Below are 18063 nucleotides of genomic sequence, written 5' to 3' on the forward strand. Positions count from 1 at the left end.
ACTCCAGGGTTCATTGAATGTATGATTGCAGCTGTGCATGCAGCATTAGGTTCTGTAACACTGTCATCATTATGGCCACAGAAGAATGGAGAGCTGTGTTGCCCGTAATCTGTTGTAATGATAGTCATTCAATACTATTTCTGTACCTTGGAAGTCTGTATGAGTTATGTTTCTATTAGTGCAGGTTTCTGTTGGCCACGTGAGAAGGAAAGGTATGAAAGCAGGCAGTTCTTATTCTCCTTCATGTCAAGGAGAAAGAATATGCTAGTGACCCTGAGATGTGGCACCTTTCAACATCTGCATCTGTGAAGGAGTAAATGGCCATGAGTTTGCCTGTAAGTGTGTTGCAGTCATCTGAATAAGAGACAAGTACGTTCTTGTGAAAAACCAAGATGATAACTGAAGACTCAAAGATTTGTTCAGGAAAGAAAAGCTTGGTATTAGAAGGTATGTTCAGTTTCTGTTCTTTGCCAGGGATTCCACTTAACTCCTGGCTACTTGTCCTAGCTCTGTTGCTTTTCTTCTGTTGGTGTGTTATGGTCATATGTGTTTATTGTTGTGTATTACCTCTCATACAATGTTCTACACCAGTCAGAAGCTGAAGATTGGACAGACTGCCTTTCTGTTATTTACAGTTTCCCTCCTTGTCCCTCTTTAGACACTCTCTTTGAACACACCTGCTTTATGAAAAATAGACACAACGTTGACAGACATCTACAGAACCTGTAGCTCAGGAAAAAAAAAGAAAAGAAAAAAGGTGCAATTTATAGCTCTCTTTCTATTCAACCAGAGTAGATAGCCTAATTGTAAGTTTCAATTTTGTAATGAAATGATCTAGCTCCTATTATCAGTGTGTTCAAGTTTGTAACCCTTGATTTACAAAATCTTATTCTTAGGTTAATAACCCTTAGTGTGTAAGATGTGTAACCTCATATGTTAGCACAGGAAGGACTTCTTGGTAAGTCTGAACTGTTTCCAGTAGAACACCCTCCCCTCACCTCATCTGGGCTCTTTCGGCTTTTTTTTGGACAGCTTTCCTCAAGGCATTGACTTCTTTGTGCAATCTGTTCTTAGCTGAAATGGGAGATTGCTCTCATACTTGAATGGTTGATTAATGTACTGTTCACTCAGGTGAGGGAACAGTCATTCTTTTCAGTCTGCTTTTCAGCTCTTCAAGTTATTAGCTGTTGAGCGTCCATCCAGTCCTCAGAGTGCACTGGCATGGTTGGATTCTGCTGGCAGCAAGAAACTGTTACTTTAAGTCAGATTCAGGGGCTGTGTTGACATGTTTCATTACTTAAATACTTTTATTGGTACTATGCAGAGACACTCTTTAACGGTTCTTAATCATGTGGCAGCATGAATTCTTTTTACTTCCATTTGAAGTCTGTAGGCTTGCTTCTGACTATGTGTATTCTAGGTAAATACGTCTGTACCTCATGAGTGTTGATTGTCTTTCAAAGAAGACTCTACCTCCTCTTTGAAACTTAAGCTACGCAGTAATGCATTTAAAATTTGTGTGTCAATCTTGGAAGGGAGAGCCAGAAAAAGCCTTGGTGAGGTGGTAGCAGACTGCATCAGCACCTTCTGCTGCGTTAATAAACACTGAAGTGGAAGACTGAGACTCTCTTGTAAGAAAGCTATAATCATAAAAGATTGACGCATCAACACATTAATCTGTCATTAAGCTGTATTGCTTTGTGCTCTAGACAGCAGCACATGAGATTAAGACTAACATTTGGTATCTGTTTTCAGGGACTGCACTCATTGAGATGGCCTTCTCTTCAATGCAGCTAGAAAGTATTAAGTCTTTTGCTTTTGAGCTGTTTGCTGTACAAGTTCCTTTTCAGGGGTGTTCCTTACACTTTGAGAGGGAAGTCTTGTTCCACGGTTTGTCTTGTTCATCTGATACTAACACTGCTGATAAACATTAAGCAGGAGCTTGTAGTGAGGAGAGGCGAGTTCAGGGTCATTTCCACCCTCACTGCTTAATCTGAAGGTCTTTGTGTTCTTTCTGGACCTGTTAGGACTCTGCAGGACTCTGATTCTGGCTTTGTTGTCAGCACCTTTTGCCTGGTGCCCTTTAAGTTTAGTAAGCCTTGGTGTTACTGTTAAGCTACGCCTCTTGGTTTGAAAATTGTTCTTTAGTAGCTGAAACAGAATTTATTTACGTGGCAGAGTAGTCCTTGCTTTCCACCTCAAAGGTATTCTGTCTGGTCTTACCTGTCTGGTTATCAGTACTGACTGTACTTGTCTGTCAGCACATAATGAGGGAGTCCTTTTTCCTTATCCAGCTGCTGGGTTTTCTATGTGTGTATTTGGCTCATTATTCTCCCGTGAATGGAGCCGTGGTATTCTCATACCTTGTTCTCCTGGAATCCTCGATCAAGCCAGTGCTCCTCTGGAGTGCAACCTTAATGTTTGAGTGTGTTACGTTTCCTTGTATGCAGGAACTTAGCAGAAGGAGATCTACTGAGTGGCTCAAACAGCTATTTCAGGAGTAAATGTTACCCTCGGGCGGGTCTTTGGGATTGGTTTGTTTATGTAGTACTAAAAATCTCTTGTCTTTTGCACTGATCTTTCATAAGAATGATAAGGGAGTAAAGCTGTAAATTTTGAGCATAGGATGGTAGCTCCTTCAAAAAGAGTAAACTGGCTGTAGCCTGTAAAATATCACTCATATCTCATCATTCCTGTCCCAGCCTCCAGCATCTATCAGGCTCAGCATTCAAGTTTAGCTCAATGCCTAAGGGGGCAGGCAGGTGGTGTTGAACTATGGCAGATGTTTCTGCCTTAAGTTTCATAATGCTTAGTGTTTCTTTGTTCTGTTAAGAAGTAGCAGTAAGCATCAGTTGGAAGCAATAATGATGTATCTGTTAGAGCTTGGTTGAGATACTTTTATGACTTTGGTGTGGCAGTCCTTCTGCTGGCCTCTGTCTTAAAAAAGAATGACGCTCAGAAGCTCATGTTTTGTCTCAACCAAATGAGGTCCTTTGCAAGCCTTGCTGTTAATTTATTAATCTGAGTATGGAAAACAGTTGGGGGGTGGAAAACCCTAAAACTGATGTAATGGAATGTAATTATGTATTTATGATGCGGTGATTATGGGGAAAAAAAAGAGCAAGAACAACTGAACAGTTATTTATTGAATATTGAGCAACTGTTGTGTGGGGAAAAAAGTGAGAAAGATCCTTTATTGAGATCCATAAAGCTAAAAGAAAAAATACAAATTTTTAGTTGTTGCCTTCACTCTGCTTTTCAGACACTAAGGTGATTTAAGTATATGTGTGCATATTGAAGAACAAACATACCTTTAGGTAAGGGCCAGGAGTTTTATTTTGATTACAGCTAAGTAATTTCCTTTCTACTACTTTCAGCTCTTAACAGGTATCTTATTTACAAGCTCAGGTGTAGACCAGCTCTTTATCATGGTTTAGAGAGATTAACACATACAACCTAATTAATATTCAGAATTTCTGAGTGCCTGTTTTGTCTGCAGCCCCCTGATTAACTACCCTCTAGATAGAGAAAATGGTCTCAAGGATGTTATACTTCACTAAACCAAACAGAAAAATAACTCTTAAGTCATAGAGTATTTGCTACATAAGAATGGTGGATAAATATGACCATAATAATAGAAATGTGTCATTCTGTGTCTTAAAAAGTCAGACTTTCAGACAGCTATGTCACTTAAAACATTAATGGAGTCAGATGCAGAACTGAGAGCAAAGAGAAGGACAGAATTATCACATTATTCTGCAGAAAAGTTTCTTTAGATTCATGTACTTTTATAGGAGGGTTTGTGGAACATTTTCAGAGTAAATCATTGTGACTAAATGAACATAATATCTTGACACATTAAGCTTCAGTTTCAGGAAAGATTTCAGCAGTATGCTTTGTTCTGTATTGTTGTTGCCTAGTTGGAAGAGTTATTAAAATAAATGCATTGAACTCATTTTAAATGCAGAGCGATTATAACGTTTTTTTCTGTCTAGGTACACAGAAAAAGGGAGTTTGGTGCTGATATTTGGGAAGGTGCTTCAGTGCTATCAATCAGTAGTGATCTGCCAGAATACATTAGTGCTTTGTTTCACGGTTGTTCTTTACATTTATTCTGTCACTCTAGTAAATTGAAAAACTAAGATGTAGGAGGAAAGTTCTGCAAGGCTTTGTAGGAGGAAAGCCTTGAAAATTTCAATAATTTCAGTGATGGGACTTGCTGCAGAAGTACAACTGTTATTCAGTGTGATGGAAAGATGCTATGCTTCTCTTTCTGACACTTGAGAGTTATTACTACTAAATGCCAATGGACATATTAATGTGTCTTATCAGCTACTGCTAGTTAGTTTTGTGGCTTTATATTCAAAAGGTATACTTCCAATAATAAGATTTATTTATGGCTGTGCGCTTCTTGAAAGAAGCAAAATACTGTTAAGCATTAAAAGTCAAATGTGAGTAAAATCTTCTAGGCGTGATTAGACAACCGATTCAGTGAATGATAATGCTGAAACTCTCTAAAATAACAAATCTGCAGTTCTGCCAATTTGGCTATAGGCGTTTTCTGGAACAGGACAAGGTGCATGGGAAAGGGCTGGCTGCTTTATTTTATTTTGGGATTTTTTTAGGGAGCAGGGATGAGCTTCTAACCTCATTGTGCTGCTCTTTCAACCTAATAATGTTCCAGCATTTGAGCCTTTCAAATTCAAGCTATGTTTGGATCTAGTTCAAAGAAAAACAGCTATGTTGTATTCATTTGTCTGGTCCATAGCCTGACATATGGGATGTGTTAAACTGAGGTCTAAGTGCAATGATATCACCAGCACAGCGCAATAATATCAATGTCAGAAGCGTGAACTAGCGAGCTGCTGCATTTTGGAACTGAACGCTGTCTTGTGTCCCTCTATTTTTTTTAACCCTTTTCAAAAAAAGAAGTATTATTTACCTAATGTAGAATTATATTGCCCTTGTCCTCACTAGTGCTTCTGCGCAGCTGCGGTGTTGTTGGCCATTGTAGAGGACTGACTTTTCTTTGTTGGTCATGCTTTATTCACAAGGTGATTTTCACTCACTTCTGTCAGCAAGCGTCTTGTTTTTTGCTCTTTGTTACCCCATGAAGGAGTCTCCCCATCATACCTCATTATTATTGACCTACACTTGAACTTTATTCCTTTACATTATTTGACTTTTCCACTGTGACAAGGAATACGAAAGGAAAAGAAGTATTGCAGACTCGGAAAGAATTATAGTCTTAACTTGTCTTAGCAGAAGTGTGTGTTTTGGCTCTTGAAAATGAGAACAGTTTCATACCAAAGGGAGGAAAAATATCAAATGTGTTTCTGCAAAATATATTATAGCTACATGCAAATTGAACTGGTTCTTCTAAGGCATTGAATCCTCCGTTGTGGCAGTGTCTCTAGTTGCTGCTTCTCCATTTGTCTTTCAAAGAACTGTCAAAGATTAGTAGTATTAACTCCAAGAGTCAAAGAGCCACTGCTCTGGCCTAAAAGTCATCATTTTTTTTGTTTGATTTTTGACATTGCATGCAAACTCACTGAATGCACATATCAAAAAGAGAATAATAGCAGGTTGAAAATGTAGCCTCAGAGAGGTAATTGGTGTTTTCAGAAGCTTGGAGACCCTGCTTTGTTCCATACATCCTCTCTGCTGCCAGAGCCCCTCCCAGTCCAACTCTGTGCTCCATTTACTTCATGGGATGTCTCAGGGGTCACATTTTGTAGGCTTCAGTAACTCTCCACTTTTTCAGAAGGATCTAGGTGGATAACTTCTCAGCATTGTCATCATTGGTTTCAGTGGAAGCCAAATTCTGACATGGGTCTTGGTAGTGCAATTAGAACTTAAACAGTGGAATTGCAGGCAAGTGAGTCATCTTTGATGTCTGGAGCCTTGAGGGATCAAAGGAAGGAAACTTCATTTGATAGATGCAAAATTCCTTCAAGGATGATTACTCTTTGAAAGATTTCCTTGAAACAAAGGCAGTGAAATTCACATTTTCTAATGATGATGACATGACTGTGGGCAATACTGAAGTAGATTTTGTGCGAATAACTTTCTGAATACACAAGCCTTGCAGTTCTGTGCTGGTGTCTTTAGAGGTGAAATGCTAAGCCTCTTAAAGTTCTTCTCTTCATTCATGAGGAAGTGAGCAGATTGAGCTCCTTCCTCCTTAGTGAACTGCTTGACAGAATGGCAAGTTCTTTTTGCCAAGTAACACCAGGAAGACTGTAAATTTGTTATAGAAGGATTGGGAATTTTTTACATTCTCCCCAAGAAACTCCCCCAGCCAATGCACTGGAGATGGTTGCTGTTGTAAAATAGAAAAGCTTGCCTTCTGACTTTTGGTTGTGTCACTTCTGTCATTTTCTCTAATCACAAAATCACAGGCTCTATTACTGTTTGTTGTGGATTGCCGTACTTGAACTAGAACTAGAATAATGCTATCTGTGTAAGATTAGGAGACATACAAAATCGGGCAACAGGTCACCTCCCTACTGTCCTGCTCTTGGAACTGATGTTCTACTAGTTTTCTTAATAACTGAGTGAAAGGGAAATGAATAGCACAACCTGATGACAATGATGAAGTTTGCAGTGTGCTGAATTGCTGAGTTTTGAAATCTTTTTTTTATGTGAAATTATATGCTGTCATCCTGGGGGATGGACTCGATGATCTCTAGAGGTCCCTTCCAACCCCTACAGTTCTGTGATTCTGTGATCCTCCTTCAAGAGATGTCTTTGAGGAAATTGGCTATTAAAATTATGTTCTGATATTGGAAGAGTTCGTAATTATCCTCAAGCACTCTAGGAATCCATGACTATGTATGGTTGTATGAAAAGATTACTGAAAAAGACTTCTGCTGGAACTGGTAATTTGAAAACTGACTGTTTTCAGTGGGGTGTGTAAATTAGTTGCTACACGCTGTGTCTTTTAGAATAACTTCATAGGCTAAGATGATATACGGTGTTTTTATTCCTATCAGGTTATGAAAATTTCTGTACAGGTTGTTATTCTATTTAATCTCTCACTGTTGTTTATTCCATTTTAGGGATCTTTCTACAGTTCTATTAAGTACAACAAGGAGAAAACATAAGCAAATAGTGGGTGTGCAGAAGTAACAAAACCTAAGTGTTTTATGCAGAAAAGATTCAGCAAGTATCTCCTATCTACGAAGAATGAATATTTTCACATTCTGTGGTGTTGCAGTACAATCTCGGATCAAACCACACATGCAAACAAAAAATAATTGAATGATGCTATTTACACTGATCTGATGATATGGAAATAAAATATTGAAAGGAATGCGGTTATTGTTTTCTTTATTCTTCGGTCTTTGCTGCACTGAATGGATTTACTAGAACCAATAAAGAGTTCTGTTCACAAAGCTGTAACTGCAGTATTAAACTCTGCACACAAAACTAGTTGATAGGAAAATAATACAGCCTAGGGTACTAACTGGGTTTCGCAGTTAGCATAAAGTCATGGAAGTTTTGAAGGGTTAAGCAGCCACACAAATCCTGCTATCCTCGTTGAGCTATACGATTCAACTGCTGGGATCATACTGAAAAGATACATCTGTGCTGCAGTGCAGCTGCTTGGATGTGTGTCAGGGGCTCATTCTTACTGGTGCTGAGTAGCATTTTGCTTTGCCAATAGTTATTTGAAGCTTTAGAAGCTAGTCACTGCCAGCGCAAGAATGGCATAGTTGAACTTTATGGTTAATGGAAGAGAAATACTTCAAGTAAGGCAGGCTCATTAAGAGGAAGTTTATTTGGCAAGGATATTTAAAACACAGATTTTGCCATGACCAGTAAGTTCCTATTAAATCACGAAAAGGCAGATCTCAGTCCCACTGAAATCAATGGGAGTTTTCCTGTTGACTTCAGTGATAGAAGTGATTTGGACCTCTTTTGGAGTTATTTTCCAATTTAAGATTTTTCTGATGCTTACTAAATCTCCCCCAGCGTTTACATTTTAAAATATGTTGCCAATTCAAATAGCGTTGTCTTGTACTGTAAAAACTAAAATAAAATATTTATTTTGGCATCTTTGTAAGTGGAATTTTTGTCATGTGTTTAGAACTTATTCTACACTGCTAACTGCACGTAGGAAATGTTCCTTTCTAGTTTAAAGGCGTTTTTAGTACATGTTTAAGACATTAACTGTAACTGTATGGGTTTTGTTTCCCGTTAAGTGGATTTACACTACAGAAAGTATCTAACTCTTAATAATTAACAATTTCTAAGTCCTTCTGCACATCAGATTATTTTTGCCTATGACATTATTGTTTTGCTTTTAATGATGAGATTGTCATTATTGATATGATACTGAAATGTTGAGTTGCTAACTGTGTGGTTTATTCTCTCTTTAACAGGAGAGCTCCTTGTGAGCTAATGCTATTCACCTTTTTGATAATTGCTCACTGAATTATTTGTGGAGCATCTGTGCTCAAGATCAGCTTATTTCTAACAATTCTGTACTCAATTGATCATTGCTGTCAGTACCACCTATATGTTAATATCCTTTGTCAACTAATTTATGTAATAGACCCTGATGGCAGAAGTTGAGATGCAGCTTACTTCACTAGTCAGTGTGTTTTCTTTTCTTTTTTTTTCTTTTTTCTTTTTGTGATTATCATGCATGATACCTTTCATACTAACTTTGTCATACTAGCTTTACTTTGACTTTTCTTCTTCCATCCTTATTCTGTAGTCAATCTTGTCGGTGGTTTGCTGTTTCTATATTTCAAACAGAAGCCCCGATGTGGTATACCTGTGTAACATCATTCATACATTTTTTGTTCTTCCACTACAACCTTACTTTCAGCAACCATGCATCCTCTCCTGTGGGTTTTGGCTGTTCTAACTGAGAATATGGAAATGTTTCCTCACAGACTTCTGTGGTATACATTCCAGTTCCTTGCTTTCCAGTCATTTTCCCTAACTGAATACAGTAACATTTTCTTAGGCTTCTCAATTTGTTAAAAATTTGTTTCCCTAAAAGCCTTCTTGTTAATCTTGCGGTTTGTGTCTAAACTCTGCTCCCATTTCCTCTGATTTCTCCATTGGTTAGCAAGCCTTAGAGACTATTAATACTTAGCATCTCCGCTGATTCTCATCAGGTCTTTTCTTTTGATTTTTTTTTTAATTGCTCTTTTTGTTTACGTTTTCATACATCCATAAGAGAGGCACTGAAACAAATCATTATGTGGTGCTAGATAGCATAGAGATTGTGAATTTGAATCTGAGATCTTTATATTTTACCTTTACTGTGTTAAATGCATCCTACTTTGGTTTAATACAGCTTATTCAATTGACCTTCAGTTTTACTCTAGGCTCTAAGCGTGAGTTTAGAAGTCTGTAATGGCAGCAAATTAGATTTTTCCGCAGAGTTGCTGAGATGAACTATGCAAATACCAGATTTTCTGTATTGACTATAAAGGGAGTCTAGATAACTCCTTGGAGCTCTCTGCATTGTCCAAACCTAAATAAGTGTCAGAAATTCTATACCACGTATGTATATTCATGTGAATGAAAAAGATCTACTGGTTTGGTTGCATTTTATGACAGCTAACTTATCTGAAGTACCGTATTTTTAGAAGCAGCATTTCTTTCTCATAGGTCTCCCAAGAGTAATTTTGAACAGCTGAATCAATAATGGCTGAACTATTCTATTACGGAATTTAGGACAAATATGTTTAGTGACTTTGCTTATTTTTCACTTTGCCCCTAGAAGACAAATTGGTAGTCTTACTGAGAAGAAGAATGTATAGAACTATGTAGTTACAGTTTTATCGTTGAATTAAAGATTTTGTTTTCATCTTAATGATTTACAGGAAACCTGTTTACCTGTAAAACTCCAGCTATTGCAGATATTGTGATTCTAGTTGATGGTTCCTGGAGTATTGGCCGATTCAATTTCAGACTTGTTCGACTATTCCTAGAAAATCTCGTTTCTGCTTTCAATGTGGGATCTGAGAAAACAAGAGTAGGTAAGGTATCATGTTTTTTTTTCATGATATTTGACTATCTTAACACTTGAAAGGAAGGTTTTGAAAGGGAAAGGAGCTGCCACTAAGAACAGCATTATACTACTGTTTTTTTTTTTAGCATCAAGCAAGACAATTTTCCTGTTACAGTTGCAAGCTGTCAGTAACCAAGTATGTATAGTACAGATACTTGAAAAAAATAGCTTTATTTTCTAATGCAGTACTTTAATTTTGACACATCAGGTCTTGCACAGTACAGTGGTGATCCCCGAATTGAATGGCATTTGAATGCCTATGGCACAAAAGACGCTGTATTGGATGCAGTCCGTAATCTACCATATAAAGGAGGGAATACACTAACAGGTACAGTATGTGTTTTGACTTTAGCACTTTATTTTATTTTAAAAGTCCAGCTGCACAAACCAAGAAGTTTTAGATCTTACTGTAAAATGGTTGTTTATTTTGCAGTGTGCTAATGGCTTTGTCCACTGTCTGTGAAGTCCTTCTGAAGTACTTGTCTTATTGGTTCCACTTCTTTCTGGTCAGGACAAGGTCTCATAAAACAAAGCATACATCAACTATTCGTGCATGAATTGAAATCTTTTATCTGCAAAGAAGAAAATGCAAAATCCATTCATAAAGTTCTTGCACAAAGTTTTATTCTGGGGGAGGAAAGAATGCTGCTTTAATATCTGGCAACTGGCAGTAGTAACTATTTGTATGATTACCTGGAGCTTTTAGATTTCCATTGACCTTATAATAGTTAGAGCACTAAAGCCCCAGAAAACACTCAGTGCTGGATAAATGGAGGCCTGTCTAACTAGGATAAATACAGTATCAGTACAACTCCAGTATCATCCAAGTAGCAGTTAATAATGGTAACTCTCTTACCAGGAGAATGCTTTATCCAAATATTCAGGCTTGCCTTTAAATAAATTGCTGCCTTTTTTTTTTTTTTTTTTCGTGGGAAGGGGAGAAAGAATCTGAATGATGCTACTTCTCTTCTTCAACAGCCTTTGTTTTTATGGAAGAGGTGATTGTAGTGGGTAAAAGAACAAAGTGATTCTGGGAATTAAACTAAAAATGACAAGTTTATAGGCTTCCATAAACTGTCTTCCATAGTTTAAAATACATGGATTGATCAAAAGATTACTAAAAATTAATGTAATCTCTGCAGTTTAGTTTCCTGTTGAAATGTATTCTTTCATGAAATAAGCTCTTCTTTCATACTCATTTTTCATTGAAAGGATTCTCAGGATTTATAAACTGAGTGGAGATATAAACATTGTGATCTGAGAAAAAAGATAACGGATATTTTTCCCTTCTAAAATGTTTCTTTTCTTCAGGTCTTGCGTTAACTTACATTTTGGAAAACAGCTTTAAGCCTGAAGCAGGTGCAAGGCCTGGAGTATCTAAAATCGGTATACTGATCACTGATGGGAAATCCCAAGATGATGTTATCCCTCCTGCTAAAAACCTACGAGATGCAGGCATTGAGCTGTTTGCAATTGGTATGTATTCTGCCATATCCATAACTGGTGTGCCATTAACCTTTGGTATATTTGTACCTATTATTCTGTATATTAAGTAAGTGCTCTTTTGTGTCTTTATCTGGTCAGTATAATCATTCATTTAAATCTTCTTTAGTGTGTTTTCCAGTACCTTACAACTATGACTGGAATTTAGTGGGATATATTCATGGTACATTATCAAGAGACAGTTGAAAAAATGCCAGATATGTTGGCGGAATTTAAGATTTTGAAGTACCATCTTAACAATGAAGCTTTCTATAGTTGATTGTTAAAACAAACAGGAAGAATTGGATTTTATTCATTTTTTATGAGTTCCTATTCAGGGAAGATGTTTTTTCTTTTATGTTGCAAATATTTTCTTTTTCTTTTCAATGAAAGGTGTGAAGAATGCAGATATAAATGAACTCAAAGAAATTGCCTCTGAACCTGACAGCACACACGTTTACAACGTTGCCGACTTCAACTTCATGAATACCATTGTTGAAGGTCTTACCAGAACAGTGTGTTCACGAGTAGAGGAACAGGAAAAGGAAATCAAAGGTGAATAAGAATTAATCTAACTTGGTATGAACTTACAGCTACCAATCCTATTCTGAATACCTGCAGTTCTAAGCTGGCTTCGGGCATTTGATTCAAGCTGTATATTCTTTTGCTGATAAGAAGGTAAACTGTCAGGGAAGTTATCTTCTGAGGTATGTTTTATTCTTGTTTTGACATCTTTCATCTTTGTCTCTTTTTCTTTGATAGTGCTAAATGTTGTAGTATTTTGTAGTAAATAATAATAATAATAATAAAAGAACAGCCAAAAAATGCATTCATCCTGCTATATTTATCTCCAAGTAGTGAGATAAAGGAAAAAAATAATAATACCCAGTTTGAAGGTGAATTGCTTTAACAGCTGTGCATGGAATTGTTGCATCTGTGCTGTGCTTTCCATCTGCTAACTTGCTATTTTTATTGTTGCCTAAGCTTTTGAAATTTGCAGGTTTTAAGACTGCTTTGTACCTTCCTGATGATAGTTGTTTTTCTTACTTAATGAGTACATTTCTCAAATATATTTTAGAATGTTAAGAAAAGGTGGTGGTGGACAACACTGTTCTTATGTAAAAAAAAAAAAAAAAAGCCTCTCCAACTACAATATTTTTTGCTTTTCTAAATGAAAGAAATGTCTATGGGAAAATGCTGCAATTTGTCAGAGAAGCAGTCCTATCTGAGAAAATTCATTGTTTATGGCTTCAGTAGAGTTTGCTCATATTGCTTGCTTTGCGATTCTGTAATATCACAGAAATGCTGAGTACTTTTTCAGTAAGCTTCTAATGTTTATCAGCAAGGAAAGCTGTCTTTCACACCTTTCTATCTAATTCAGCAAATAATATGTATTAGTGTGGTTTCACTCTGTTTTTCACTGTTTAATTTGGCTGGAGTCTGGAAGAAATACAAAATATTAGTGCTGTCTTGTGGAGGGAATGAGCAATAAATTGTGATATTGAGAGGGAAATGATGGAAAAAGCATGAATAGATGAGACATCTTTGTGGAAAGGAATGATTGCTGGAGAAGATGGCCATTCAGTACACCTCTTCAATGTGCTGACAGCCAGCATATCAGTTTCTGACCTGCAGAGGAACGCAGGAGATCACAGCTGTATGTGTACATGGATATTTCTCATAACTGGGAGGAAGGCAAAAAAAAGAAAGAAAAAAAAAAAAGACTTGAAAGTGTGATAGGAGGAAGAACAGGAAGGCTTCGTTTTTTTATTTTTTCCCCTTTCATATAAAGCTTTGTGCAATACCAGGGAGGCTTAGTTCTAGCAAGAGCTCCATGTGCAGTATTCATTATTATTAGCTGTTTGTTTCCATTGCAACTTACCTAATAAATGTGCAGTAGCCAATCATTAGATTTACTGATGAGGAGAGATCTTTGGAGCTTCAGTAAATACAGCAAACCAAATAATTATTTTGCAGAGGAGAATAAGAAATTTTTGATGTCTTTAACCTAGGAACAATTGCTGCTTCACTTGGGGCTCCCACAGATTTGGTCACATCTGATGTAACAGCTAGAGGATTCCGTGTTAGCTGGACCCATGCTCCAGGGAAAGTGGAGAAATACAGAGTTGTGTATTATCCCACTCGAGGAGGGCAACCTGAAGAGGTAAGAGGATAGAAGCTTCCCAGACGTTTTTAATAGGAAGAACTAAACAGATAGAAAATCCATGGCCTGATTCAAATCTTCTGCAGAATTCCCTATGTGGGATTTGAAGCGTACTATAAATCTGGTCATAAATGATGGGGCTGAAGGTTAGTGGCCAGGTTGCTTTTATGTCATGTAGTTTAAAGTAAATGTGTTATAAATGTGTGAGTACTTTTCAGGGGTGGGGTGAATTGTGCCTTCAGTAAGGTGCCTACATTTTTCCTTGCACATATGGTTACTTGAAACAAATCTTAGCAACTTCCGCTGTGCTATTCTGTTTGCAAAAACAGAAATATGAGGTGATGGTAAGCCAGATTTTGGGTTCTAAGAATAAACAATTCAGAAAAGGAAGAAAATATGGGTGTATATGTTAGAATGTCTACATCTAATCAATGAACATTTACAGAAATGCTTATTTACATAGGAATTAGAGGCATTCTGGAGGTGGGCAAAAAATGCAGTAGAACAAGCTTTTGGCTTCTGCTGACATCTCACAAAAGTAAAGAGAAATGCCAAAAAAGAAAAGGATTTTGCTAATGGTATATTTTATCCCTTTTTGCACTAGAAACATTGGATTTAGCATGGATATGCATTAATATCAACTGGTAGTACGGTAGTTACATATGTAGTACTAAAGGAATATTTCTGATAATGTAGTAATTTTATTAAAAAGTGACCAGTACACACATCTAAACTGCATTGCATACACTTCATCTAAACAGTTCCTTTATTCTGAAGGGCTACTTACATCAGCTAAACATTTGAATTATGCATGTACTTTTCTTTCAGATGCCTTACTCTACACAAAGGTAGCAAAAGCAAATTCAGTATGTTAATTGAACTCTAGTACACTGATCCTTAACTGCAAGTTTAAAAACCATGTGAAAGAGAGATTTATTGATTTGATAGCTATACAGTTAATTTACCATATGCATATTTAGTTGAACTTTCTTCTGAACAGGTTGTGGTAGATGGAAGTTTATCAACAGCGGTTCTGAAAAACCTGATGTCTTTAACTGAATACCAGATAGCTGTATTTGCAATATACTCAAACACTGCTAGTGAGGGCCTCCGTGGAACTGAAACTACACGTGAGTATCCTAATCGTGTTTGCTAGGGATTTGACTGTCTGCATTTAATCACACCATATAAACATTAGTATTTGTGAAGAAGTGCTAGAGAAGGGAGTCTTTCTAAATTTAGCTCCTTTTAATGCATTTGTTTTAAATTAATTTGTTTGAGTTAATTCTGGACTAAATTCCCGAGTCCAAATGCTCTTCAGATCTTTAAACACTGAGAACGGTTTTCTTTATCTCTGGGCTGAACTTTGAAGTCAGTTGTATTGAACGCTAAGTTAGAACACTCCTAAGTTTTGGCTGTGGGAACCAAGCTTTATAAATAAAATTTGTAGCTGAAAATTATCTAATGAGAGGAGTATCAGGTGGGACCAGAAATACCTGCATGTGATTCCCATCAGTACGAAATTTTTCAAGGTAGCATCTGTAAGCTACTTTCTCAGTGGTTCAGTTGATTTTCTATCAGCATAGATTTATGAAGGGAAAATCATGTTTGACCTCATGAAGTTCAAAAAAGGGAAGTGCAAAGTCCTGCTGTTGGGAAGGCATAAACCCGGGCACCAGTACATGCTGATGACCAACTGACTGGGAAACAGCTTGGTAGAGAAGGACCTGATTGTCTTCGTAAACAACAAGCTAAGCGTGAGCCAGCAGCATGCCCTTAGAGGAGCCCCTCCAGGCTGTGCTAGGCAGAGCTTTGCCAGCTAGCGATCCTTCCCCTCAGCTCAGCACTGGTGAGACCACAGATGGAATGCTATGTCCGGTGCCAGACTCTCCAGGAAATGAGAGACGTGGCGTTACTGGAGTAAGTCTAGTGAACGACCACAAAAGTGATTAAGTGATTGGAGCATCCTTCATAAGATGAGAGGCTGAGCCAGCCGTGGCTGTTCAGCCTGGAGAATAGAAGGCTCGGGACATTTTAGGAATGTGTAAAAAATCCTGGTGGGAAGGAATGAAGAAGAGGAAGCCAGACTTTTCTCAGTAGGGCCCACTGACAGGACAAGAGTCAATGGGCACAAATTTAAAAAACATTGAAAGAAACAAAAGAACAAAAGAAAGCACTGTTTTACTGTCACGTCAAACGCTGGATGAAGTTGTCTAGAGAGACTGTGGAGTCTACATCTGTGGAGATATTTAAAACCCAACTGGATACGGTCATCAGCAACGTGCTGTAGCTGAGCCTGACTGAACAGAGAAACTATACTAAATGGTCTCAAGAGATATCTTCCATCCTCAATAATTCTTTGATTCTCTGTAAAAGCTAATCTTCCCTATTTGAAAGTAACATAAAATTGGATGATATAAAATCATCAGAGACTTGTGTTTTTGTCTCAGTCTCTCAAACTGTCATCTCCAGCCGTATTTTACCCCCCTAATACAATGTTAGAAATTGTTTAAATTATTGAAACAGAGACTTTTACTGAGCTAATAGGATAATTTCCTATTGCACCTGGTATTTCTTTGAAGTCACCTAGACAAGTTCTGACTGAGCCTAGCCCTGCTGACTTTGAGATCTGATCAGATCACACCCCAAGGTCATGTAGCATCAAGAACCATTTTGGTAGTGTGTTAGAAGTAATCTGAAAGGTTTGGGAGTGAAGATAGGAAACCTGGAAGTGAAAACCTAAAGGAAGGCCTGAGCTGAACCTTTGTCCAGGTTTACAAACCAACAGACTGAGTGAATAGCCACAGTGCAGAAGAAAGGATGAGGCTGGTGTGTTTTGTGTGCAGGAAAATACAATCTCTGTTAGAGCTTGTTGAACATAATCTAATAGATTTACACCTCCTTGAAAGTGTAAAACAGGCTACAATTTTTGTTTACACAATGAGATTAGAAACATTCTTTGAACTATTAGAATTGTAATGAGAATCGGTTGCTGAATGTGTGTTTGCACATCAGATTTTTCAGAAAAATGCGAAGTAGAGCTTTGTGGAATCTTAACATGCAATCCTTTGTAGTCTCTTTGAGTTTCTAGTAGGAAAGGACTAATAGCAATTACCTAATGCCATCTTTACCTGTCAAAACCTTTAATTCATTTCAGGGACTATTTTCAGTATATGTGTTCCGAAGAAGCAGACAAAGTTCTCTTATATCTCTCCAATGATTGGACATTTTGATTGGATCAAAAGCACTGGGGAGACTGTGGGACATTGCTCTGTGAGGGGAAGAAAGGGAGGACAGTCAGAGAAAGGCTACCCTGAAGAGTTACAGAAATACAAAAAAAAAAAATCAGGAACGTGGTTTAGCACTGTGTTTCTTTACCAATGTCATAAATCCACAAATAAATCTCATAATAATGTTTGAATTTCACTCAGCCTGCTTAGTCATAGTCGCTAGATCAGCATTCACCAAGACTTGTGATGGATGATTTTGTTCGTCTTGCATAATCCCACTGACATAGGCCTGGGAGTCAGTTTGTACTCTCCAGGATTTAAGCACACAACAGCTTGTGGTCATCATATTTTGTTGCATGCAATTTACTCATACAGAGTTTCCTCCAGGGTGTCCTACATCAAGGCTGTTTCTCCCCCACCCTGGCTTGGGAACTAGTGCTGTAAAAAAAGCCACCTCTGGGGACTTGTTCGTTATAGCAACCTTGCCCATTCTTCCATAGCAAGTGGCTTTCTGCATGCAAATCAGGGAGGAGGGAGAGTAAGATCTGAACAGAATGATTTGGTGTTTAAGGAATAGAAGTCCTCCCACCTGAAGTGTTCAAAACTGTCTAAGACAAAGAGCTGCAGTAATTTGTAAGGACTAATTCTACCCTGGCGTTAGAATTGGTTAGATCATAATTTCCTTGTTTCTATAATTCTGCAGGCATTTATGTACTAATTAACTCTTCATAGTTGTGGGATGCAGACAGCACCTCTGTGCTTGGAGATAGCCAAATTCCCTTGCATTTCCTGTGATAAAATAAACTGAAAACTATCTGGTCATTCAAGTGAGATAACTGAAGCGTCTGTCTCTTTTTTTCTGTAGTTGCCTTGCCAATGGCATCAGATCTGAAACTGTATGATGTGTCACAAAGCAGCATGAGAGCTAAGTGGAATGGAGTAGCGGGTGCCACAGGTTACATGATCTTGTATGCTCCCCTGACAGAAGGATTGGCTGCAGATGAAAAGGAGGTAATGTGTGGAGCTTTCATATGAATAATAATTATTCAAGAAATAAGTATTTTGAAGAGTAAAGTAGTTACTTGGCCTTTAGCATTCAACTTTATGAGCAAATACTTTATTTTTCCATTGCTGCCTTAAGTACTTTGTGT

At 37.6% G+C, this 18063-nt stretch overlaps 1 protein-coding gene across 8 annotated transcripts in view; it reads left to right on the forward strand.

Moving 5' to 3' along the window:
* Positions 1–18063, forward strand: part of COL14A1 (collagen type XIV alpha 1 chain) — a 118443-nt gene that overhangs the window by 23274 nt on the left and 77106 nt on the right. For all 8 annotated transcript variants that reach the window (XR_002434900.1, XM_021385898.1, XM_021385899.1 and 5 more), the window contains exons 6-12: positions 9849–10004; positions 10245–10364; positions 11348–11512; positions 11912–12073; positions 13531–13682; positions 14683–14812; positions 17778–17923. Coding sequence is in view for 7 of the 8 variants with exons in the window: in XM_021385898.1 (XP_021241573.1) it covers positions 9849–10004; positions 10245–10364; positions 11348–11512; positions 11912–12073; positions 13531–13682; positions 14683–14812; positions 17778–17923 (1031 nt within the window). In the remaining variant the exon portion in view is untranslated. The remainder of the gene's footprint in view (positions 1–9848; positions 10005–10244; positions 10365–11347; positions 11513–11911; positions 12074–13530; positions 13683–14682; positions 14813–17777; positions 17924–18063) is intronic.

Source organism: Numida meleagris, chromosome 2 (genome assembly GCF_002078875.1).
Source record: "Numida meleagris isolate 19003 breed g44 Domestic line chromosome 2, NumMel1.0, whole genome shotgun sequence".
Lineage (NCBI taxonomy): Eukaryota > Metazoa > Chordata > Aves > Galliformes > Numididae > Numida > Numida meleagris.